The sequence below is a fragment of the Tachypleus tridentatus genome, chromosome 12, assembly GCF_004210375.1.
Source record: "Tachypleus tridentatus isolate NWPU-2018 chromosome 12, ASM421037v1, whole genome shotgun sequence".
NCBI lineage: Eukaryota > Metazoa > Arthropoda > Merostomata > Xiphosura > Limulidae > Tachypleus > Tachypleus tridentatus.
The window spans coordinates 121,194,951-121,222,794 of NC_134836.1; the positions used below are offsets into that span (position 1 = coordinate 121,194,951).

The 27,844-nt window shown below is 30.8% G+C and overlaps 1 protein-coding gene across 2 annotated transcripts in view; it reads right to left on the reverse strand.

Annotated features, from left to right (window-relative positions):
* Positions 1-27,675, reverse strand: part of LOC143234541 (sentrin-specific protease 1-like) — a 36,733-nt gene extending 9,058 nt beyond the window's left edge. Inside the window, exons 1-13 of one of the 2 annotated variants that reach the window (XM_076471973.1) lie at positions 27,472-27,675; positions 23,902-23,999; positions 19,768-19,916; positions 18,344-18,416; positions 14,462-14,757; positions 12,854-12,990; positions 11,137-11,366; positions 8,469-8,517; positions 7,815-7,880; positions 4,185-4,269; positions 2,479-2,511; positions 1,454-1,532; positions 801-943 (exon numbers count right to left, since the gene is read on the reverse strand). In XM_076471973.1, coding sequence (XP_076328088.1) covers positions 801-943; positions 1,454-1,532; positions 2,479-2,511; positions 4,185-4,269; positions 7,815-7,880; positions 8,469-8,517; positions 11,137-11,366; positions 12,854-12,990; positions 14,462-14,757; positions 18,344-18,416; positions 19,768-19,916; positions 23,902-23,999; positions 27,472-27,575 — 1,542 coding nt within the window. In that variant the 5' untranslated portion in view covers positions 27,576-27,675. Of the gene's footprint in view, positions 1-800; positions 944-1,453; positions 1,533-2,478; positions 2,512-4,184; positions 4,270-7,814; positions 7,881-8,468; positions 8,518-11,136; positions 11,367-12,853; positions 12,991-14,461; positions 14,758-18,343; positions 18,417-19,767; positions 19,917-23,901; positions 24,000-25,388 lie in introns of both variants that reach the window. The other variant, XM_076471974.1, reaches the window with a different exon arrangement.
* Between the last annotated feature and the right edge of the window lie 169 nt (positions 27,676-27,844).

Below are 27,844 nucleotides of genomic sequence, written 5' to 3' on the forward strand. Positions count from 1 at the left end.
TTAACCATCACCTGATATGACTAAGAACCAAGAGATGGCATGTTATAAAATTACCTCATCATTTAACCATCACCTGATATGACTAAGAACCAAGTGATGGCATGTTATAAAATTACCTCATCATTTAACCATCACCTGATATGACTAAGAACCAAGTGATGGCATGTTATAAAATTACCTCATCATTTAACCATCACCTGATATGACTAAGAACCAAGTGATGGCATGTTATAAAATTACCTCATCATTTTAACCATCACCTGATATGACTAAGAACCAAGTGATGGCATGTTATAAAATTACCTCATCATTTAACCATCACCTGATATGACTAAGAACCAAGTGATGGCATGTTATAAAATTACCTCATCATTTAACCATCACCTGATATGACTAAGAACCAAGTGATGGCATGTTATAAAATTACCTCATCATTTAACCATCACCTGATATGACTAAGAACCAAGTGATGGCATGTTATAAAATAACCTCATCATTTAACCATCACCTGATATGACTAAGAACCAAGTGATGGCATGTTATAAAATTACCTCATCATTTAACCATCACCTGATATGACTAAGAACCAAGTGATGGCATGTTATAAAATTACCTCATCATTTTAACCATCACCTGATATGACTAAGAACCAAGTGATGGCATGTTATAAAATTACCTCATCATTTAACCATCACCTGATATGACTAAGAACCAAGTGATGGCATGTTATAAAATTACCTCATCATTTAACCATCACCTGATATGACTAAGAACCAAGTGATGGCATGTTATAAAATTACCTCATCATTTAACCAATTAAGTCCTGCTAATGTTTCCATATCCCTTCTGGTAATAGATAACCGGAAGCCTTCAACAAGCACTTCATCAGGAGGAACTGGTTCTAATGCATCATCCACGAGCCTCTCCATTTCATCAGTGAGTTCTGTAACACATGAATTTTATTCCTTTAGTAAGGTAGAAAGCTTTTATCTATTACCTTACCAATCTATTATTCTATCTTAGACATAAATAAAACATTAATGTTATAAAAAGTAGAAATCAGTGAAACTACAACTTACTCTCTACTATATTAAGAATAGCTGGTTATTTGAAGATAACTCTAACATTGTATTTCTCCACTTGACAATGTGATAATTTTATTGCAACATGGATTCTCTGTCTTTCTTTTAAATACTGTAACAACAACAACAAAAAGTATAAACAAAGAATCAAATGTGTAACTAAAAAGTGAATTTACAAATCTGAGATCTTATAGCATGAAATTTCATTCTTAAAAACATGACAAGAATTAGGTTTGTCTTCAAATCTGAATGAATTTTCACAGCTTCATAAGTTCTCACATACAACCAATTAGATACTTTGTGAAATATTTCTTAAAAACAGTTTTATTTTAGTAAAGGAAAGACTTTATGGACATAATTTAGTCACCCACCAGGGAAATCTTTACTAATGTCCACCTCTTCATAGTTCATTTTGGCTGCAATATGGGCTTCCTCCAGTTTTTTCTTCAACTATAAAAATATTTGTAAAACCACTTCAAACTAAAGACCTTAGTTATCAATCTAATTATATTTCATTGGATTGAAGAATACCATTCACACATTATACTACACTTGACCAAGTATTATCATCAAATAATTCGTAATTTCTTAACAATCCTTCAACAGGGAGGTTATGATTAAAAAACACATAATACAAAATTTTTTATTCATTTTTGTAAAAGTGATAACACCTCTACCGAATATTTTTTATTATAACCATAAACAGTTTATGTCGATAAATATAAAAAATCACTTTGGTTCTTTCCCAATTCAAAACACCAAGCGAATAATGTTTCAACCTATATTTTAAATTTTTAGCATTTAAAAAGAAAAATTTTGTCAACTATTGAGTAACTGTCTCACAAACCTGTCTCCCTTGGAGAACCAGTTCAACAACAGAGCACAACAGGAACAAAAATGTTTTAAACAGAATTACCACTGAGCCAAGGACCATAGAAAGTATAAATCCTGACAAATACAGATTATATGATTGTGTGATGTAACTTGAGGAACTCCATTCACTACAAATAAGTTTCTAAATGTTTTAGACTGTCGAAATATCTCATATAAAACTGATTAGCTAAGAAATGCTACTGTAATAATATTTGACCTGAACTGTTAATCTGGTGCCTATAGTATTAAACAACATAAAAGGAAGTGTCCATGGCTTTTGTACCTTTGTGCAAAAGTAATTTATTAATATATGTCCTATCGAATCAAATATATACAAAAGTTAACATGAAATAAATTATATTCTACCATTTAAATTAATTATAATATTTTTAAAACTCATGTTCAGCGAAACATTAGCCCTTACCACAGATTATACGTATTATATTGTACAATACAGATTATAGATTTGTACTGAATTAGGGAAAATTATAAGATGATAAACTAAATGGACAATAAAACCTACCCTCTCTTCCCAGGCTGCATTTTCTGCTTCCCTCTGTATGATTAACAAAAACAGCTTACAATTTTTATTTATAAAACAAGTAAATTATCTTTCCTTGCAAAACACAAAATAAATAATGCACACAAAACAGCTGTTTTAAATATGTGTACAAGTTAGATTTATGTTTTATAAACTTATTTTCTCAAACATCTGAAGCAGATTATAATATCTTCACTAGTTCTCAACCACCTGTCATCAATGTTTTGTTTTAAACAAGTAAAGGAAGTAACATCTAAAGACAATCATGTTCAGTGGTTATTTTTCACTAACATTGATACACTCACAGTAAAATGATTCTGATGTAGGAAGGTTTCAGTTTTTGAATTTCAGAAACTGACTGTAGTACCTAAAGGATTACACAGATACATCTGAAGAAGATATACTGATAAACAGATACATAATAAAGACACAATGCTTGTACTGTTACCTGATGTCTTTCTAGTAGTTACCCTGGATTAAACTACAGATTACATCATGTTATTTGTATAAAATATTAATGAGAAACCTAACAAGTGAAACTGGGGGAAAGAATATTTACAAGAAATCAAAGTATAACATGAACAATAATCAGAACAGCTGGAGCTAAATTATGTAAAGACCAGTAAATAGTGATAAAAACAAAACTAACATTACCTGTTCAGTAAATACATTGATAGAAACAAAACTAGCGTTACCTGTTCAGTAAATGCGTGATAGAAACAAAACTAGCGTTACCTGTCCAGTAAATGCATTGATAAAACAAAACTAACGTTACCTGTTCAGTAAATAGTGATAGAAACAAAACTAGCGTTACCTGTTCAGTAAATGCATTGATAGAAACAAAACTAACGCACCTGTTCAGTAAATCACATTGATAGAAACAAAACTAACGTACCTGTTCAGTAAATGCATTGATAGAAACAAAACTAGCGTGCCTGTCCAGTAAATCATTGATAAAACAAAACTAGCACCTGTTCAGTAAATAGTGATAGAAACAAAACTAACGTACCTGTTCAGTAAATACATTGATAGAAACAAAACTAGCGTACCTGTTCAGTAAATGCATTGATAGAAACAAAACTAACGTACCTGTTCAGTAAATGCATTGATAAAAACAAAACTAACATACCTGTTCAGTAAATGCATTGATAGAAACAAAACTAACGCATTACCTGTTCAGTAAATACGTGATAGAAACAAAACTAACGTTACCTGTTCAGTAAATGCGTGATAGAAACAAAACTAACGTGCCTGTTCAGTAAATCGCATTGATAGAAACAAAACTAACATACCTGTTCAGAAAATGCATTGATAGAAACAAAACTAGCATTACCTGTTCAGTAAATGCATGATAGAAACAAAACTAGCATTACCTGTTCACTAAATACATTGATACAAACAAAACTAACGTACCTGTTCAGTAAATACGTGATAGAAACAAAACTAGCATTACCTGTTCACTAAATGCATTGATACAAACAAAACTAACGTACCTGTTCAGTAAATACGTGATAAAAACAAAACTAACGTACCTGTTCAGTAAATACGTGATAGAAACAAAACTAACGTACCTGTTCAGTAAATACGTGATAGAAACAAAACTAACGTATCTGTTCAATAAATACGTGATAAAAACAAAACTAACGTATCTGTTCAGTAAATACGTGATAGAAACAAAACTAACGTACCTGTTCTTGAAGTGCCTGAAGCTTTCTCTCTTTAGCTAAAAGTAGCTCTTCTCTTTCCTTACATTTGCTTGTCAAAGATAATTTTCTGTAAAACAATTTGTATTTGGAATTGTTACAATAAAGTATTGTAGAGTAGCAAGTGAAATATAGTAAGTTCATACGTTATACCAACTATTATGTGCTTATTTATGTAAAAATAATTGAACCACATTAATTCCTATGAAACTTACTACCTAATCTATAATATTGTTCTATCACCTACTTTACAGATATATAGTATTCAAATTAGATTGACTGTTCATAGACACAAAGTTAGTGTTACTTGTACTATGTCCACCGCAAGTATCGAAACTTGATTTTTATTATTACATGCCCTCATTCACTGCTGAGCCCACAGAATAGCAGCTGTTTTATAAACTTTTGTGAAACCTTACAGTGAAACTGTACTTGAGGATTATAATTTTTAATTTCTTAATTTCTTGTATAAATACAGTTCCCTGTACTTAATGTTTTGTATAAATACAGTGCCCTGTACTAAATGTGTTGTATAAATACAGTTCCCTATACTTAATGTGTTGTATAAATACAGTGCCTTGTTGATAATGTGTTGTATAAATACAGTGCCTTGTTCATGTGTTGTATAAATACAGTGCCCTGTTCATAATGTGTTGTATAAACACAGTGCCCTATTCATAATGTGTTACATAAACACAGTGCCTTGTTCATAATGTGTTGTATAAACACAGTGCCTTGTTCATAATGTGTTGTATAAATACAGTGCCCTGTACTAAATGTGTTGTATAAATACAGTTTCCTATACTTAATGTGTTGTATAAATACAGTGCCCTGTTCATAATGTGTTGTATAAACACAGTGCCCTATTCATAATGTGTTACATAAACACAGTGCCTTGTTCATAATGTGTTGTATAAACACAGTGCCCTGTTCATAATGTGTTGTATAAACACAGTGCCCTATTCATAATGTGTTACATAAACACAGTGCCTTGTTCATAATGTGTTGTATAAATACAGTGCCCTGTTCATAATGTGTTGTATAAATACAGTGCCCTGTTCATAATGTGTTGTATAAATACAGTGCCCTGTTCATAATGTGTTGTATAAATACAGTGCCCTGTTCATGTGTTGTATAAATACAGTGCCCTGTTCATAATGTGTTGTATAAATACAGTGCCCTGTTCATAATGTGTTGTATAAATACAGTGCCCTGTTCATAATGTGTTGTATAAATACAGTGCCCTGTTCATAATGTGTTGTATAAATATAGTGCCCTGTTCATAATGTGTTGTATAAATACAGTGCCCTGTTCATAATGTGTTGTATAAATACAGTGCCTTGTTCATAATGTGTTGTATAAATACAGTGCCCTGTTCATAATGTGTTGTATAAACACAGTGCCTTGTTCATAATGTGTTGTATAAACACAGTGCCTTGTTCATAATGTGTTGTATAAACACAGTGCCTTGTTCATAATGTGTTGTATAAACACAGTGCCTTGTTCATAATGTGTTGTATAAATACAGTGCCCTGTTCATAATGTGTTGTATAAATACAGTGCCTTGTTCATAATGTGTTGTATAAATACAGTGCCTTGTTCATAATGTGTTGTATAAATACAGTGCCTTGTTCATGTGTTGTATAAATACAGTGCCCTGTTCATAATGTGTTGTATAAATACAGTGCCCTGTTCATAATGTGTTGTATAAATACAGTGCCCTGTTCATAATGTGTTGTATAAACACAGTGCCCTATTCATAATGTGTTACATAAACACAGTGCCTTGTTCATAATGTGTTGTATAAATACAGTGCCCTGTTCATAATGTGTTGTATAAATACAGTGCCCTATTCATAATGTGTTACATAAACACAGTGCCTTGTTCATAATGTGTTACATAAACACAGTGCCTTGTTCATAATGTGTTGTATAAATACAGTGCCCTGTTCATAATGTGTTGTATAAATACAGTGCCCTGTTCATAATGTGTTGTATAAATACAGTGCCCTGTTCATAATGTGTTGTATAAATACAGTGCCCTGTTCATAATGTGTTGTATAAATACAGTGCCCTGTTCATAATGTGTTGTATAAATACAGTGCCCTGTTCATAATGTGTTGTATAAATACAGTGCCCTGTTCATAATGTGTTGTATAAATACAGTGCCTTGTTCATAATGTGTTGTATAAATACAGTTTGCCTTGTTCATAATGTGTTGTATAAAATACAGTGCCCTGTTCATAATGTGTTGTATAAACACAGTGCCTTGTTCATAATGTGTTGTATAAACACAGTGCCTTGTTCATAATGTGTTGTATAAACACAGTGCCTTGTTCATAATGTGTTGTATAAATACAGTGCCCTGTTCATAATGTGTTGTATAAATACAGTGCCTTGTTCATAATGTGTTGTATAAATACAGTGCCTTGTTCATGTGTTGTATAAATACAGTGCCCTGTTCATAATGTGTTGTATAAATACAGTGCCCTGTTCATAATGTGTTGTATAAACACAGTGCCCTATTCATAATGTGTTACATAAACACAGTGCCTTGTTCATAATGTGTTGTATAAATACAGTGCCCTGTTCATAATGTGTTGTATAAATACAGTGCCCTGTTCATAATGTGTTGTATAAACACAGTGCCCTGTTCATAATGTGTTACATAAACACAGTGCCTTGTTCATAATGTGTTACATAAACACAGTGCCTTGTTCATAATGTGTTGTATAAATACAGTGCCTTGTTCATAATGTGTTGTATAAATACAGTGCCTTGTTCATAATGTGTTGTATAAATACAGTGCCTTGTTCATGTGTTGTATAAATACAGTGCCCTATTCATAATGTGTTACATAAACACAGTGCCTTGTTCATAATGTGTTGTATAAACACAGTGCCTTGTTCATAATGTGTTGTATAAACACAGTGCCTTGTTAATAATGTGTTGTATAAACACAGTGCCTTGTTAATAATGTGTTGTATAAACACAGTGCCATGTACATGTGTTGTGTACACACAGTGCTTTGTTCTTAATGTTTGTATAAATACAGTGTCAGGTACTTAATGGGTTGTATAAATACAGTGCCCTGTATTTAATGTTTTGTATAAATACAGTGCCCTGTTCATAATGTCTTGTATAAATACCATGCCCTGGTCATAACGTCTTGGATACACACAGTGCTCTGTTATTAATGTCTTGTATAAATACAGTGCCCTGTACTTAATGTCTTGTAATAAATACCATACCCTGTTCATAATGTCTTGGATACACACAGTGCACTGTTATTAATGTCTTGGATACACACAGTGCACTGTTATTAATGTCTTGGATACACACAGTGCACTGTTATTAATGTCTTGGATACACACAGAGCACTGTTCTCAATGTCTTGTATAACTGCAGTGCCCTGTTCTCAATGTCTTGTATAACTACAGTATCCCTGTTCTCAGTATCTTGTATAACTGTAGTGCCCTGTTCTTAATGTTTTTGTAGAAATGGTGTTCTGTTCTCAATGTCTTGTATAACTACAGTATCCAGTGATTCAGTGTTAATTTTTTATAATGTTGAGTAACGCGTGAATGGTAAAACATGTTGATTAAAAATCACTTACAATTCTTCGAGCCACTTAGGAGAGAAGAAAGGACAATTTCTGTAATAGGGCATAGCAGAACAGTTCCTGAAAAGAAGAAATACAATATTAAATATCCCTATCTTAAAACAAAGGTCTTTAAGAGTTACCAAACATAAGTATGTAGCAGTTGTCTTGTTCATCCTGCAACTATAAATCATAAAATTTGACATAAAAGTCAAATTGAACTTTTAATGAAAAGCAAAGGATTTCACACCTTGTTTTAGTAACAATGTTTCACAAATACTGCAGTAAAACTTTTAATGTTTAACATTAAACGTTAAAACATTTAATATTTAACATTAAACAAGTCATAAACTTACTTGTTTATGATGTACCATAAGAAACTGAATTACTTATTTCAAACTAAACTGAAAAGTTTGAGAACACATGTTACATCAAACAAAAACAACTATTGTTGAAAACATATTCACTCAGTTGATAATTTCAACTGGAAAAGTAAAAAGATACCTTTTATAAAAACAGAATTACACTTTTAAAATACTATATTTCTTAAAACTTGAACACATAATGATGAAAAATACACATTTTTATGTTATTCTGACTTATTAACAAAAACTGTATACTGAACTGATATTTGAACTTAGTATGAAAATTTGAACTAAAATATCTCACCTCTCTGGAGATTTGATGTCACTAATTAGGAGAGAGTTGTCCTTTGATCCTACAAATAGAACAGATACAATGTTTCAGTGAAACTGTGACACATGGACACGAACAAGTAATGACAAAAACAAAATGTAGCTTAAGTGATTTATAACTACCATACAGCGTAACACTTAAGTAACGTAATATTCTCAATAACTAGTTAATTATTCACATATAAAAGTTCTTAAGTTCTATACTCGGTAGTTACGACTGTTACAACATTACAATTGGCTGTCATTAAATACAAGGTGTTCTATAACAATACAGTTCCAGAAATCACAGACGTTGCTAACAAGAAGTTAAACCCTGGCTTCGTGTCTGCCAAAATGTTACATGTTGTTGAAAATAATCAGGTGAACAGAAGAGAACAAGAGTATGTTATTACCATAAGTGTGCTCACAATTAGAACAAACTTCTAGAACATTCTAGTCTATTAACAAGATTATATGTTCTATGGTTTTCAACTTTTGTCTGTATGTAGCACTAAGAAAGTTTTTGACTAACAACCTATTTAATTAATTTGTTTACAAGTTAGAAACATTTCAAGTTATCTGAATACACTAAAACACATTACTGTAGTCATTAGTTAGAGTATTATAGTATAGATCATTTAATTATACAAGTAGATTGTTAGATATCTTGTTATTTGTATTTCATATTCATCCTATAATGTTCTGATACTTTAGGTTGTTTAGTGTAGTTGTATTTTTACCAACTTTAATGGGATTATTTTTAAAGGCAAACAACTCAAAGAATACATCTTCCAGTACTAGGTAGTCCGTAGAACTTAGTTATTTTCAAATAGCAGCTCTGGTGCTACTTGTATGTGATAATAAAGTGGACATCAGTTCTATAATGTTGCTAGTTACATGAGATAATAAAATGGACTTCACTTTTATACTATCACTAATTACACAGGATAATAAGGTGGAGTTTGGTTTTACACTATTGCTAGTTACATTGGATAATAAAGTGGACTTCAGTTTTATACTGTCACTAGTTAATAAAGTGGACTTCCCTACTTACTATTTTCAACCAGTTAATTATATAAGTAGTACAACTAATACAGGAGAATATACTGATAACTAGCTCAGAATGTCAGCATTTAATGAAATTCTTCATGTAGGTAAAAACAAGCAAGACGTATTTGTGACATAATAAATAAACATACAACACAGAGACACCATGTTTCAAACAAACCATGCAAGAAAGTTGTCTTATCTCTAGCAACTTTAATGTTAGGAAAATGCAGGACTTCTGTATTGTAAAACCTCGATTAACAGGCACCATGCCAGTAAGGGCAGACCTTTTCAGTCTCTCATTTTATCCTTCTATTTGCAGCCAAAATGAATCTTGTGATAATGAACTTCTAAATATTTTGGAATAATGTCAGTCTTTAGTCTTGTTCTCTTCACTCAGTAAAGTGGAGAGTTGTCTCTGTATACCACTAAATTACAAACATCCCAGAAAAAAATGATCAATATTCAACGACTGCTGTGTTTTTTGGATCAGTTCCAAACCATACAGTGTAATAAAGGTTTTCACAAATCAAAGTGCAGTATTATTACTCTGGGTAATTTTTACTGTACAAAGTGTAAGATACACCAGCTGATAAAGTCTTCAAAGTGTTCAAGTCATTTTTGTGTGCATGTTTAGTTCCTCTCAATAATGTTGTATTATGGTGTCATGTAAACAGTCCAGTGACACACAAGTAGTGAGATGGTGTCACATAAACAATCCAGTGACACACAAGTTGTGATTTGTTGCTTTATTTTCAGCAGAATTTTACTTCAGAGATTCACAGCAAAATAAAAACAAAGAGACAAATGTGAAATGTTTATTGGTTTCAAATCTGAAGAGAAGCATTTTGTGACCAATAATAAATAATAAAAAAGACCAGCCAATTCACTCCCCAAAACCTCCTGACAATGTGCAACTCATCGAGCACCTGTGTCCATGTACACCAAACAAAATGAGGAGGGGCTTAAAGTTAAAAAACTTACTGAGGACAACATGGAATCACCCTCAATGTGGTTCATTTTTTATATTAAGGACACCTTGCTACAGAGGGCATTTTGACATAGTGAGGACAGGGGCTCTTTCTGTAGAGGTTTTACTGTAATTATTATAATATTCTTCTGTTTAGTTCCTTACTCAGAATACAAGTGTCTTACTAATGCTAACAGTAAGAATGTCAGAGTTTCTTTCTCTGTAATAACTGTAAAAAAAACAAACTGCTTAGAGGCTTTTCATTTTCGCAGTGTTGATTTACTGAAGCAGCTGACAGTTGTATTCAGTTTCATACTAAACCAATGTAAGTAAAAGATAAATTTTATCTTTTGAATATTGTGAATAAACGTTTTCCATAAAAACGTGAAAGATTAAGCAATAAAACTGATTTTAGTAAAAAGCAAACAAACCCAAAATATTTATATTGTTTTAATCACTTTAGCCCCAAAATACAAAACACAATTACAAGTCAACTTCTAATCACTCATCTAATAAATAAAACCACTCAGTATTACAACACTTCCTCACCACGAAGGTTTTAAATGTAACAATGTATCTAGTACTTTAACCTCATTTTAATTCTTTATAGAATAAAGTATTTGATATTATAATCAGTATTACTTACCCATAGAAAATGTTTTTCTGGATGAGTTTCTCTTTACGTTTTCATTAGTTTTGGACATGCTTGCATTCAATGGAGACTTTGAGAAAATAGCCTGAATCTGACTTCCGTGTAACTTTGGAGGTTTATTCTTACGACCTTTTTTCAAAGACTGTGTAAGATTCTCAGCAGCTACATGGTCTAATCTTTCCATTTGGAAAGCTGGAGTATCACGCAACTTAGAAGTGGACCTTCTACAAGAAAACAACAGTGATATTAAGAAAGACAGGTGGTTTCTTGTGATGTAACAATCACTAACTGTAACAACTTGCATCAGATTTATCAAATAAAACAAAGTTTTAAGATCCTTAAATCCAGAAACAGGTAAGCTAATAACAACCACGACAATCTTTCTGTTGAAACTTGTAATGAACAACAAAAAATGAAATAAACATGTATTTGCTGAATAAATGGGTAGACAATAAACTGGATAAATCAGTAACTAGTGTATATATTGTTATCAATTCTATAAAAGTTTTATTTTCTGTGAAAACTGTTTTATTTCAATATTATAAATAGAATTTGTACAATCATACTTATTGAGAGTAATATACTAAACATAACACGATATGTAGAAACATCCCATGGATAAGTAAACCTCTTGACACTTCTCTAAGTATTTTTTTTCCTTATAACTACATACCTTAGGCTCTATTGCTCTTATATCAAGCTACTGAAAAACTATAACTCTGATTAAAACATGCTTTTCATAGTGAGGAGAGACATAATAATTACGTTTTTAAAAAGAGGTAAATTATAACAACAAACTTGCAACTTTTAGTCACTAATTTTTTAATCTTTCCTACGTGTGTTAAACATGCAGCCTTAAACATCACAAATTTCCCTCATCTGTTTCATGTAAACAACTGTGGAGTGGGGGTTGAGAGTATGTCTAACAGTGAGTGTCTAATTTAGTTTTTTGTTTTTTTACAAGTTAAAAACAAAATAGCAAGGTTATTTACTAATTGTTTCTCATTAAATTCTAAGTAAATGTATAAATAAAAATACAATTATTGAGAAAACAGTTAGTGAGTACATGTACTGGTGTAGGATTTTCTTCAATGTTCAACCCTGAACACAAGTTAATACAAAAACTACAAAATAATAATCTCTGTGGAATAGAACATTGAAAAAATTTTAAAGTGCTCTTGGTAAATTAAAAACTGCAGATAATTTTATGAAACCAATGCCCAAAAAACTGGTAACAAGCTGTAGAATACACCACTTATTTTAATCAAAAGAAACATTAGAGTTCTAGTTACAGTTTCTTGTTTGTTGTTACGCACAATGTTACACTGGGGTGTTTCTGCTCTGCCCACTGTGAGTATCAAATCCCAATCTGTAGCATTATCAGACCTCAGACTTACCACTGAACCATCTAGTGGCACCAATCTGAATATTACATGAATAAAATAAGTTGAAAAGGGCATGCAAGTCGAGAAGCTTTATTATAGGGGTGTGGGAAAGAAAACAAATATTCCTTTCATAGAAGTCAACACTTAGTACCACAAAAACTGTACACATTAAAAATAACAGTAAACCAGACAAAGTAATGATTAACCTAAATTATGTCTCACACACTGTTGTTTGGTTTAAACAGAAAAAACAAACCAAAGTAAGGGTACAAAACAAATTTTTTACTTTTGTATTATGTTTTTGTTGTTTTTTTTTAAATGCTTACTTGTTGAAATTATTCTGTACACAAGCATCCTGGAAAGAAAGTCTTGGTTTCCATGCAGACACTTGATGAAATAAAGGTTCCGAGGTATATTGCTGAAGCATCAACCTGTACTGTTCCCGCTCTTGAAGGCGAATGCTCTATCGGAAAAAAAAAAAGTTATTTATTTCTGATGGAAAACAAAAAATTTCTCATCAGGTTTTGATGAAAATAGTTCATGAAATTTAGTATAATTTTACAACTTGAATTTTAATCTTGATAAATGAAGAGTCAATTAAAAAAAATATAACTCTTAAACAGATTTTTAGAATTGTATCAATTTATTCCAATGGTAAGTTCATTTTATTTTTACAATAAATATTCACATTACAGGTGTTTAGTAATTATAACTTTAGTAACTACATAATTATTCTTAACTGTTGAAATAGTCATATACTTACTGATATAATAATTGACATAGAAGTTATTATAATTTTGATGTACAATTTGTATTAAAGTTATTTCCACTGTACTTTACCTAATAAATAGGTATGAACACAAAACTAGACGATACATGACCATGACTGTGTCATCACTGAGCTATTTTTGACCTCACACAATAAAATGCCTTTATAAGTTCAGTTGGACCAATAATTTAATGATATGGGTCATTAAATATATATATATATATATATATATATCACCAGAATATTTCTGGAAATAAAATTTTGGTAGCAATTCAAAGATTTTAATTCTAGAAAAAATCTAACACGGTTTTCACCGAATTAATGAATGATAAATTATATTTGTACAAATGACCTGTAGGTACCAACACTTTTAGTTTGTTTGTTTTGGAATTTTGCACAAAGCTACACAAGGGCTATCTGGCGCTAGCTGTCCCTAATTTAGCAGTGTAAGACTAGAGTGAAGGCAGCTAGTCATCACCACCCACCATCAACTTTCAGGCTTAACCTACCTGACCATGCTGGGCCAACACTTTTAGTATTAAAAGATTTATATATTACAATTTCTTTACACAATGAATCCTTCTTATACAACTGGACTTAGCCAAAATAACATCCCTAGCCTGAATGTATCATCTTGTACCTTTCCTATGCTTTTCATCACCTTTGTTCTTTCCTTTCATTAATTTCACACATCAGATCCCAAACACTTTCACACCACCTCAGTTATATTAATCGTAAAATCACACGTACGTGCATGCAACACATGTAACAACAAGACTTAAAAAGTAACAGAGAAACTAGTGGGCACATTTTAGTCATGTTCTAAAGATTGTATTGATGCAATGGATAAAATCTATGAGAGGTTTTTTTTCACGCCCCACGGAGCAATTGCACCCTGGGTAATCTCCTGGTTTACCTGGCTCTGTGCCTTTATAACAAAAAATCAGCCAATACATTTAGTCTTTACTTGAACTGATGTACAAATAACCACAATGAAAACTATCATCAAAACAATAGTCTCTTTTAACTAAAACAATAACAAATCAAACACAGACCAGAGCATACACATGTTCTGTTCCATGTTTAAATGTTACATAATGTGTACATAAACAAACTGTTCTATATACCTTAGTAACTTAAAGACCCAAACAGAACATTTCAATACCTGTTGAGCTGTAACAGTCAACCATTTGTTTGGAATTTTACTGTTCCTTTTGCTTTTAGGCCAGCTTGTTTTTCCAGACCCTGACTGCCAACCTGAATACTTCTGGCTCTTACCATATTTCTCTTGTGACTTCTCAAATTTATTAAAATTCATGTGTGATTTATAAAGAGGAATGTTTTTAGCCTTTGGCGACAGTTTGTTAGTTTCTGTAGAAGTAGATGAACCAGAATCAGGAGAAATCTCTGATGGTACAGAATATTTACCAAGTTTCGTAAGTTGCTTTGGTTTTTCATTCTCTGTAACACAAATTAAAACATTATTACTTTACTGTAGTTAACTAACATGTATTCAAAGCAACCCAACAATTCATTTTTTTTTTTTAGTTTTCTAACTTGTGATGTAAAAGAAACTAAATCTTACAAGTGATGCAGAAAACATGATTTTTGTTAACGTGTGTTTTTCAAGGTCACATTATCTGTCACCTTTGTTTTTCTCATATTAAATAAAGTAAACATTTCACCACTGATCTTGTGCTGATATATTTAAACTTATTATTCAAGTAAAGTTTTGTCTATATTTAAGCTCTTACTTTCAGCAATTAAAAAAATTAATTATTCAAATTCAATAAATAGCTAAACTGTTACATAGAAGCTACTTCAAAACATATCTGAAGAGAAAGATCAAACTCTCAAATCTTGAAGACTGTGTCATTGTTTTCAGAAACTGAAACACACGAAATATTCCAAATCTTAAAACACAAAAAGAAATTGTAGTAATAAGTATTAATAAGAGATAAAGATAAAAAACAGCCAATCTAGATAAGAATAAAATAAGCAGTAGTTAATGTTTGCAGTTTGTTTTTCATAGTTGGTGTGGTGCTATTTTGTGTTTTATTAGTGCTAATGTATTTATTTTTCATATCTGTTATGGGTTGTTTTTATCTTAAATAAAATAAATAGCATGGCAAAAAACCTTTGAAACTAGTAAAATGACATCAGATATTTAAAACTTTAATGTCCAGAGTGTAGGCATTCCATCTTCAGGAAGTAACGTGAAACAAGGTAAAAGACATGTTACAATGATACCTATATTTATAACATAATATTATTTCATAATCAAAGTGAAAGAACAGTTACAACAGTGAAAAATACAACACATGTTAAATTATTAGTTTTTGAAGAACTACTCAACTTATTTAGAACAAACTTATGTAAAGTTCTGTTATAATTTAAGTTGGAGTTTGTTTAAACTAGGTACACTCTATAATTAATAAATCATCATGTGATAATCCAGATGAGATAATTTTGAAATCTTAAAATACAGAGGTTACTGCTTTCAGCATATATAGTGGAGAGTTAGAGAGCTGTCTTCCTGTTAGCAAGTCTGATATTCCCATGTGTTTGCAGGACCGTTATTTTACAGTAACTTGCATACTGGTTTGTCAGTGTAAGTTGCACTATAGCCACCACATTCACATCAGTACATGATGCAGGAATTCAGATTAGGTAGAAACTTGATTAATTTATTATGTACAATTAATGTCATGAAAATAAACAACTCATCAGAATTAGAATTTCCAATTATTCTACCCAATCAAGTAATCAAAATACTCCAATTACGATTTCTCATATTTTAAAAAGTAATTCAAGTTTGTTCAGTTTAACCACCAGCATACAAGGTTGGGCAATTTGACCGACTATGTAACTGCCATGTAACTATGTGAAACTATAGATACTATAACAATGGCTATAATGAGTATTTTCATTAAAGATGACAAGCACTTAGTAAACAATAAAATCAGTTGTATGCAAAATATCAGATGTTTTATTGAAAAATCATTTTAATAAGGATTTGTCAGCAAATTTAAGAAGCTTTTACTGAGTAAGTCTGCGTGAAATGTAATATGTCATCATCTGATAGATTAAAACTTCGGGTTTCTATCTACTGTAAAGAATATACTATTGAAACAACAGAGAGGAGTAATGACAAGTTGAGAAAGACATGACAGGTGGGCATGGCAAGAGGGGTCTCATATTCTAGTCTATGTTTCTATAACCAAGTAAGATTGATGGCTTAAAGCAAATTATGCTTTACCTGAGTAATAAATATATTATGAGCAACTTACATAAAATTTTGTTTTTCTAGAGAATAATGGATAACTTTACAGTAAATATCATAATTCTCATATTAGATTGATATTACATATTTGAAAAAAATATTTATAAAATTATAAACTTAAAACTTATATAATATTAAAATGAATTATTATTGTTTTAATCCCAACTTTATTCATGTACCAAAATAATAAGTTACCTTAATTAAATTAGGATGTAATTCTTTAACCCTATCACCCTGGGTATTCTTTACTGTGTATGACACAAGGTTTTTAGTGTTTGACATTCAAAATTTTATTCAACTGGTTTTATGTTATTCAAATACTGTAGTTAAAAATCTTGAATAATTATCCATATTTTAATAATATATAAATTTTACGTTCCTAATTCTACAAGGAAATATTAAATAAAATCCTGAATTTCCTCTAGTGTGACATATAACACATTTTCTCAAGGAGTTTTCACTTCTCCATTTTATCTACCCTCATAAATACTCTGAAATTAAACTTAAATTACTCACTACAGAATGTTCACCATAATTTTTATAATTTTGTTTGTTTATACAGATGTCGAACAGACTCCCACTGCTACATCCTCTTTCTCTAGATTTTTAATAGTTTTCTCTTATGTTTAATTATATATTACTGATAATGAATAGAAATTCAAGGTTTTCATCTATCAAATCATGTACTGAATAACATTGTTTTCTAAACACAGAATAGCCAATTTCACTTCTAATTCAACTTTGGTTTCCAAGGGAATCACAACAACTAGCTTGAATGTGTTTGTAATGGCTCTTGTCACACAGTTAGAAAGCCAGAAATTTGTATTGTAATAGGTAGTTGTCTACTTTTTGCATATTATTAGTCTATGTTCTTTTATTCACTATTTAAAGCATTACTACTAATAGTTTAAAAAAAGTAGGGTTAACTATCACCTATAGTAGAGAGCAAATAAAAGACAGAATACATGGGTAAGTACTTCTTGTTTTTACGTTTATTTATATTTATTATTATAAAAGTAACTCAAATGTAAAAAGAGATTTATTTAGGCTGGTTAAGGTTAATTAGGTAAAATAAACAAAAATAATAAAATGAAACAATTTGGTCATGTTCCATTTATAGACATTCTAGAAAGAAAAGGAAGGTAAATCTAGATTTATTCATTTTCTTTTGTGGTTACAAGGTCAGTCAAATTGACCAACCATGTATAGAGTTAGGGTAGAGAAAGTAAGAGACAAAAACATAGTCTTACTGTAAACAAACAATCGAAATGTATTTAAAAGGTTTCACAGATTACACAAATGAAAATTGAGGTTTTTAAGGTGAAGAAAAGTATTTTTAATCTTAATATGCAAAACTACTTTCCACATAGACAAATCAAAACAAATACTCAATATATTCAAATGTAAATATTTTTTCTGGTTTATTAAAAATGCTTCACTAAAAAAATTTTTTTTGTATGTGAAAGGCTTACAATGTTCACTGAAAGACTGCCAAATTCTGGAAGATATACACATTATATCAAAAGATAGTCGTATCAAATATCCATACATATACTTTATACAATATAAAGTGTCATGTGGTTGTACAAATTCACCTGCCAGAAGTTGGGAGTTTCAAAACTTTCATCAAAAGTAAGATGCCAGTTTACTTATTAAAATTACAAAAAACAACAACTAATACCTTTTATTTCACTGTCAGTTTTAGAACTTCTGTATTAATAATATATTTCAAGTTTTATTGAAACTACAAAATTTCAAGATTACTTGTTCTTAATGGTGATCTTTTCAACTCCTCTTCTTTATTTGATGACATTTCTTCTCTACCAAAGTGTTTCTTCTGTAAGAGAATCAAATGAACACAAACAATTAATAATAAAGATAACTGTTACATGTACACTGTTAAAATAATAAATAATAAAAGATAACTGTTACACTTACACAGTTAAATATTTAATAATAAATATAACTGTTACACATACAGTTAATAATAAAGATAACTGTTTCACGTACACAGTTAAATAATTAATAAAGATAACTGTTACATGTACACAGTTAATTAATAATAAAGATAACTGTTACAGGTACACAGTTAAGTATTTAGTAATAAAGATAACTTACACATATACAATTAAGTATTTAATAATAAAGATAACCATTCACATATACAGTTAAATAATCCAAGATCTGGTATTTTTTTTAACCAAACATTCACAGTTAACTTTATTTTCTTGTTGAAAGTTTTGTAATGATCATAAAATGGCATCACTCAGGAGAAGTTGTTGTATCAAGAGGTACGTATTTGTTATCTCAAAGAAAACCTTAGTCTAGTTCATCCGGAAACTTTCATCTCAATAGCAACAAGAGAGTATTATTATTAACATAAACTATACTGCTAAGATATTATTCTGTTCAACACATCATAAAGAAAAAAGTGCCCCAAGAAACAAGTGAACAGAAGATAGATTTTTGAGAACTAATAAGAAAGTTCAGCTGTAATGTAACTAAATACCAAAGAAATACAATGTTTCATGAAAAATATATCTTTATTGGCTGAACAGTTTTCTATTACGGCTTCGTCAGGAGCTATCAATAACTTACACTTGTTAATCCAAAACGTTACTCAAGCAGCTAATAATAAATACTCTACTTCTGAGATTGTATTTTGTCCCCATTAAGTTTAATAAAAATTTTTCTAAACAATTAGAGAACTGAGTGATGTCCTACATAGTGTGTATTTTCTTTACCACACTCCTTTAAATGCTGTTTCAAACAAGATTTCTATTTAACCATTTTAGAGAATGTAGTAAGAATAATTAATTATCTAACAAATGTTTCTACAGCTTTTCACATAATACAAGAGATTAAACCAGACATGCAAAAATTTATTTTACAGTAAACTTTTAAGCATTTGTTTGAAGACAAAAAGTGCACTGGAACTCTAAAGCTGAAAAACATAAGCAGATAGTTTACAATATAACACATGATGAACTAACATATATTCATGTACATAATATGCACGTTTGTTAGCTTACGTATTTCGTGACTGCTGGTGTTGACTGTTCAGGTTGTACATGGACTCAAAAAACAAATGAAAGCTAGTTATTAACTGGGAAAGCTAGAATGTGCACAACTCAAACTAATATTTACTGTCAAAAACCCTTTTCACAGCATTTACTTTTATCATTTACCGGTATATTTTCTTCAGTACTTTCACTGTTTTCTGGGTTTCGAAACATATTTGCAACACTGTTCAGGAAGAAATTCTTATTTCTACATGGGGCCTCTACCATCCATGACATCCAGTCAGCTAGTCGTCTCCGAAAAGATGACTGATTTGCTGTTTAAATAAATACTTTTTAAAATCTTGACGGAAGAATGTAATCTTTTTTAACATACACAAATAGAAACATGTTTTTAATACTATTATTTATATATCAAATACCTAAGTGAAAAACAACTGTAAATCAGGCTCTTCCAGTTCAGTATGTAAAATGTAACTCAGAAGCACTTTTTTCATTATTAACCAAGTCTATGCTCACAGTTACACTTCTGATTCCTCTCACTGATGTCCCACAGTTTACGAGAAGTTGTAAACAACCTTTGTGTCACTTGTAATTTTAGTTAGAATTTCCACATTTAAATGAAAGAGGTACCAGAGAAAACAAAGATCTATCTGTTAACCAAAACAAAAGAAGAACAAAGAGTAATTTAAAATCAACATCCAACTGTTGGATGAAGAAAAACTAAGATAAGCTGAGGAACTAAGGACAGCGTTGCTGACCCGTAACTTGTGCTGACTTACAATCAGAACATTATAGGAGAAATTTAGATAGCATCGAAAGGAGCAAGTCCCAGGACAAATCACTAGCTTACACCCAGTAGGAAGAAGAACGTCCCATGATAAACCATTAGCTTACATCCAGTAGGAAGAAGCACGTCCCATGATAAACCATTATCTTACATCCAGTAGGAAGAAGCACATCCCAGGACAAATCACTAGCTTACATCCAGTAGGAAGAAGCACATCCCAGGACAAACTATTAGCTTACACCCAGTAGGAAGAAGAACGTCCCATGATAAACCATTAGCTTACATCCAGTAGGAAGAAGCACATTCCAGGACAAATCACTAGCTTACATCCAGTAGGAAGAAGCACATCCCAGGACAAACTATTAGCTTACACCCAGTAGGAAGAAGCACGTCTCATGATAAACCATTAGCTTACATCCAGTAGGAAGAAGCACGTCCCAGGACAAACCATTAGCTTACACCCAGTAGGAAGGAGCAAGTGTCAGGACAAACCACTAGCTTACACCTAGAAGGAACAAGTCTCTAAGATTGCCATGGACGAAGTGTTTGTCCCACTTGTTTGTCAGTATAAATATTTAAAGTGAGGGGAAAAGCTAAGTTATTAACAAAGAAACCTAACAGCAAATGTTTCTCAAACAGGCAGCACAGGACCAACCAAATCACAGAAATCAATTACTCGAATATATGAACAAAAAGTCAAACAACAGCTGTCAATAACAATTAAAAAGTGCATCCGAGTTACTTTGAAACCATAAAAGTATAAGGAAAGTCACATGAACAACCGTGAGGACTATAACAAGATGAACATATACAAACAAAGGAAGTGCTCAGGAATGCCACCTACATTACATACTGAAGGAGATATGTTAACTTGAAAATTAAAAATTACATAAGTTGCTGCAACTGAATGGTTAGACCTGAAACTCACCTCTAACATAGAAAATGAGATAAAAAATTTAAAAAATGTAGTACAGTAAAGCCAAATCAAATGTCACAGTAATAAACATGTAAATAAAATGTACAAAGTAAAGTGGATTAGATTAAATACTTATGAAAATATTATACTATAACATGTGGTTATTAGCACACAAAAGTTCTTACAAGAATGAGGCATATACAAGACTACAATACTCAAAATGATGGATAATGCAGAGGGTGATGAAATAGATACATAAATAAAAGCAGTAAGAAAGCTCACACAGATTCTAAGGTATTTCTGAGCACATTGATGAGTGTCGGAAGGTTCCCAAGAATGTCTTTTTATCAATATGTACAAAAGTTTGCTATAAATTTTATGAATTAAGGCTGTCACTTGTCCCAGATATCTACTGGATACATGCTCTTGATGTAAGTATACTTTAAGATCAACGTGGAAGTACAGAGAAACAAATCCCATTTTTTGCTCTTCGGAAACACCAAACACTTCGTACCTTCTGTTAGTTCCCAATTTGTTTTTATCTTCCATGTCTGAACCTAAATCATAACATTAAGTGCACTAAAATCACTGCATTTGTTAAACCTTCCATACAATTAACTCTACTACGACTGGAAGGATACATCTTGCACAGGGTCAAATAGCACCAATAAATTAAAAAAAACAACAACATAAACTTGTTGTTGTCCTTCCACACACTGAAAAAACAAACAAAACCTTTCCAGTTAAATACAGCTTTATTTCTTTAATTTTAAATATGAACATAAAATCCTCCCACGGGTTACAGGGAAACATTTATAGTCTCTCAGAGGAAATACAAGTTAGTACTGAACAAAATAGTGCTTGTTTTCTACTTTTGTCAGCCACTGTTTCCCAACTTCAGTACTCGCAGTGTGTGAGGTTTGTGTCTATATTTTAGTTTTAAGTTCTAGTCTCGTGATCTAAACATATAACAAAACGTTCTTCCTGTCCTTTTCAGTTTATAAGTCACTACTTTCCATTTCTGCAAGCTTACATGTAAAGATCACAACAAAGTGATAAATGCTTAGCTTAATGATACATTGCTAGAAGTTTATGGATAACTTCCACACTATAACAGTCCTGTATTTTCTGTTTAAACCTTGCTTTATGATTCTATACCTTATTATAACTCAAATGTTCCAGTGTAACAAACATTTCTTGACGACTTATAAAAGTTTGTTTCACCCACAAAGCTACTGTTTAAGGCTATGTTTACATTAGGCCTCATCAGCCTAAGTATTATATAAATATATAAACTGCTTGAAAGATGATAGAAAAATCACTGTAATGTTCAAAAGATTTGGTTTGCTTTTAATTTTGGTACGTTAAAAAGTTTTTATACTGTACAACAATGATTACAAACACAGTGAACCTGTAACATTTCTTTTGTTCAACCAAAATAAAATATATGGTTTTATTAAACAAAAACTTTAAAGGTAAGTTTTATAAGTATGTAGGAAGACATAAGAATCAAAAATTAAAATCTACATAAAAGGTAATTTTTAACTTTCTCAAATATTACAATGAAATCTTTTCAAATTTCTAAAGTTGCAAATTATTTTCTAGTTGATTTCAGACAACTCATGGTAACTGTATATTTGTTAATATTTTTACAGATATCTCTACTTCTCTTGTAAGCATATAAACTTACTTATAATGCACCAATGAGTATAGAAAATGTATGTTAGGCTGTTAGCCCATCTTTATAACAATTCACAACACAGGTGACTGTTTTCCAAAATGTTTTGTGATATGATAACCAAAGTTGCAATGATGGATTTTTTTTTTTTAATATTTCCTTCACAGTTTCAAAAATGCATTCTGGGAAAATAAGACTTAGAGAAATCATTTTCATCAGCAGTACTCTGTCTTTCTTCACCCTACAAATTAAGGGCTTTATAATAACTTAACAAACTTCCCACATTAACCACTAAGACACATATCAAAGGACTCATACAAGGCTAAATATTTAATTAATAATTTCAGAAACAACATTATGAAAAAGTTACAAGGCTGCAAACCAATCAGAGACTCAGCTGAAACTTGTGCTTCGCTTCACTAATCAGATACTCAGTTCATTACCCAGTAAAACCAAACAGGCTCATTGTTCCTATGGTAAATCTTCAGCCAAATTTAAAAGCCACAAAAATAAAGATGAAATTAAGGAGTCTTTAGAAATTATGGAAATCTTAGTTTAAATTCTTTTTGATAAAACATACTAATTATATGAGAGAGTTTTGAGGGCTTAACCGTTGACCCCACTTGACACCTATCCCATGGGTTCTACTGGAATCCTATGATAATTTCAATAATCTCAGTCATATGAGGATGTACATATAATTCCACAGAATTCAGTTTAAGTTAACTTTAAATAGTTTTTGTTTTAAATTATACTTCTTTGAAATATTTTTTTCTTTCACTTATAAAAATTATTAGAAAATGAACATTGATCATTCTTACACTACAGTTTTACGTTAACATAACACATCTCTTTCATGATGATCTAAATTAAATCATGCAAGAAACAAACATTATCTCTCCATACACATATAATTACCTTCAGTGGACATAAAGCCATCACTACCCTCAACCTTCCTTTGCTTAGCTGGAGTGTTGCTCAAAGATTCTTCAAACAAACAGCCTGTTTCGTCATCACTGGAAAAATTAAGACCAATGTATGGAATTAGAAATACTTAAGTAAACATACAAAATAATAAACAAAACTACAGCAAGTTAAGAACTGATAGAATTTAATATATATTAAAAGAAAATCAAGTAAAAAGAAAAAAAAAAGCTATGACTTAATTTTTCCAGGTATACTGCCCAGAATTAAATGTAAAAATGAAGTTATAAGTAGGTCACAAGTGCTAAATGTTAATATGTAAAGATGAGCAAATAGGCTAGTTGGACTTGTGGAATCAGTTCAGTGGTGTAAGAAATTGTTTTTTAGAGGTATGCTTTACATTTAAATATGGTAGGGACTAAGGTTAGCTGTAAGGGAAGTTTTAAAATAGGACTAGACAGTGGTGAGGGTCAGGGTAAATACAAAAATAATGAGGAGGCAGATGAAAGTTTAATGTATAAAATGATTATAGTAGTAATTATAAGAATAGGCTTAACTGTTACTATACGTTACTATAAGTCTAAAGAGGTTATACTCTAATTTAACAGGTTGCTGGTAAGGAACCTAAGGTAAGGAAAGGCAATAAAGTGTTGGAAACTGTTCAGACAAGGGTTACTAGAATTGTCCTGGGATAGAGGGGTTGTCACACAAGGAGAGATGAAATCTTTCAAACTGTTTACTCTTGCAAAATGAACAGTTATGGTGGATCTGATTGAGATGTTTAAGATTGTAAAGTGAATTAACAGTGTTGATGTATCATTTTTTTTCATACTTAACAGTAAGAACAGTAGGGCTAGAGGACAAAAATATAAATGTTGGTAGAAGTCATCTTCAGCTAAGACAGTTTTATTTTTCTAACACAGTGGTTGGCTGTAGAAGCTTGGACGAAGTAAACTTATGTGAGTTTAAGTAAGAGTTTGATAAGTATATGGACGATAAGGGCTGGCTTTGAGTTTTTTAAGTTTACTTAGTTCATAGTGTGGAATAGCTGAAATGGACCAATAGGTCCCATGATGTCCAAAAATGTTATATGTTAAATGAATCATGGAGACACAAAACTCAAAACAGTGGTTTAAATGAAGTCTAAAACAGCTTTTTTTTATATATGATTATAACGTCAATGCTAACTGAATTTCTGTAAACAGACTGCATAACTAATAATGGATCATCAGAGATAAATAATGTTAAATTCTTCAGAGTTTTTATCAATAACTGTACTTAAAACTTCCCTTTTTCTTCTACAAGTTCTTTCCACAACTAAAAAATTTAACTTCCCATTTTTCAGCATTGAAACACATTTTCCACATACTGGTTTACTCAAAAACTGTCATGAGACATTTATATAAAAACATACAGACCTAATAAAGCCACACATTATGAAAAACTGCAAGACATAAAATCATAATGAAATGTGCATTTACCTTTTTATGAACACTTTTTTCTCAATATTTCATAATAAACCCATCCTGTTCAAAGTCTTAGCATTATCAGCAAGTTTTAGAACATAATTGTCCAAATAAAACAAACTATTTAAATTTCTGATAAATAATGAAGAACAAAGATCCCCAAGATGACCTGACAATTTACACGACTACCATTATGCCAATTTATTACTTACTTAACCTTATGTCAATTCCATAACTAACCAACTTACTATTTTAAAAAAATGAAACAAACTGGTAAATTTTTAATTACTAGTGGTAGTAATTTCTAACCTATCTATTGACTATGAAAAAAAATTACACTCAACTAACTCATATTAAGTTTCTCAAACATTTAAAGATAAATCCAATTATAATCTGTTCTCCAAAAAAATATATAATTTAGGAAAAACATTTCTCCATTCTAGAAATAAATGAATAGTACAGAATTGTAATTATTGTTCCAAGATGCATCGCAAACACTACCTTACTTGTTAAGACAATATTAGAAATTTTATTGCTATCAGTTGAGGTCCAACTATTGATTAGACAACTGGAATTGCTACTATCACCATTATGGTCTACTGTGTAAACATGCTACTGGTTATTCAAACAGTCAATCAATTAAGTCATAAGGTCAACCTAACTAGTGTATCTGACCAATAAGATTCTATAGCAAAAGGATGCTGTATGGTAAATAAACCTCAAATGTTAGTTTTTCCTTAAATAATGGAGGAAATTGGGTGTTTATTGACTATAAACATCAGACACAGGTTGCTGTGTACAATCACATCTTTTATCAAACTACAGATACCTTCTTTACTTTATAAAAAATTGATTGGCAAACTACTAAACTGGAATTTGTGCATAACAAATTAGAGGACAGATAAAACTGACTCTATTTCAAAAATTATTTACACATTCAACTTGGTTTATGAAATTATAAACTGAAACAAATAAAGACTTCCATACTTTTCAGAAAGAAAATTAATTAAATATATCATGTATACTTTTTTTAAATTTTTATTTGTTTGCCTCATGTGCTAGATTCAGCTATTAAATGTTTGGCCCAAACATCTGTGGCTATAAATTAATACTGGGTCAGGGTGAACAATGGAACGGTTAATATGAAATAACTTAGGTTTGTTTGTTTAGAATTAAGCACAAAGCTCAACAATGGGCTATCTGTGTTCTGCCCATCATGGGTATTGAAACCCAGCTTCTAGTCGTGCAAGTCTCCAGACATACCATGTGTCACTGGGGAACAAAATAACTTAGGTTAAAATAACATAACTATAACTGTTGTAAAATGACATTTAAAAATACAAGTTAAACAAAAGTCCAAGTGTATTGAAAAAATACTAATTAATAATTTATGGAATTATTAGATACAAGGTTTCTAATTCTATTTTATGTAAGCTTCAAACTATTAGTTCTTAAAAATATAATAAAACATATAAAAAACTTTGTGCTTTAGTTCATAAAGGTTTGAATTATGTTTAGCTGAAAGATCTGCATTATATTTGTATCACCTAACTTGTAGGTGTAACATTAGACTACTAGTACAATTCTTGAAAAGGTTTTGTAATCATAGTAGTGTCAAAAAACAAATGATGAGTTTTAATTTACAAATATTGTTTCACTAACCAGCACCTAACCTCCCAGCATTAATCATTCTTATAACTTACAATACTTTTCAAAAACCCTTGGCTGATAATTTCAAACGTTAGAAATAACATTGTACTTTGTAGTCTGTGCACAATACAATATACATAACTTGCATATTATTAAGTTTAATTTTAAATGTTATAAAATATAACTTAAATTATAGTATTATTATGTTGTACTTGTATTATGTACAACTTATTGTATTTTTATCACTAATTTGCACTGTTTATTCGGTTCCTTGTAGATTATATTCACAACAAGCCCAATAAAGTCTACTACAACTATCTTGCCACAAATACAATTTATTATAACAATTTTATGAGACCAGTACCAGTTTTTCCCAGATTTCAAGTTAGGGTTAAGTAAGCCTAATAATAACCTACACTACAATATCGTAAAGTATTGTAATTTGCACCTAGAACTGCGATTTCTTTTTCTCACGTTGACTTGTTTTGAAGAAATTTCTTCATTTCTAGAAGTTACGAATTTCTTTAAATTGGAAGATAATTCTGGTAACATTTCTGCCAAAAAATAAATAAATTAGCATTAATAAGACTGTGAGTAATTTTTTAAAATATCGCTCGGAACTCCTAGGTTCCAGAATATTTGGAACTCATGACATTGGGGTATGGAACATAAAATCAGACGTTAAAACAAAATATAACACGTCTGAAAATTATATACACTTATCAAGAATGACAGTATTAATTACTTATATTTTGCGTGCGTCATCTGTGTAACCTCAAAATATTTCGTTTTGTCTTTTTAGTAACAACCATAGTTATTTC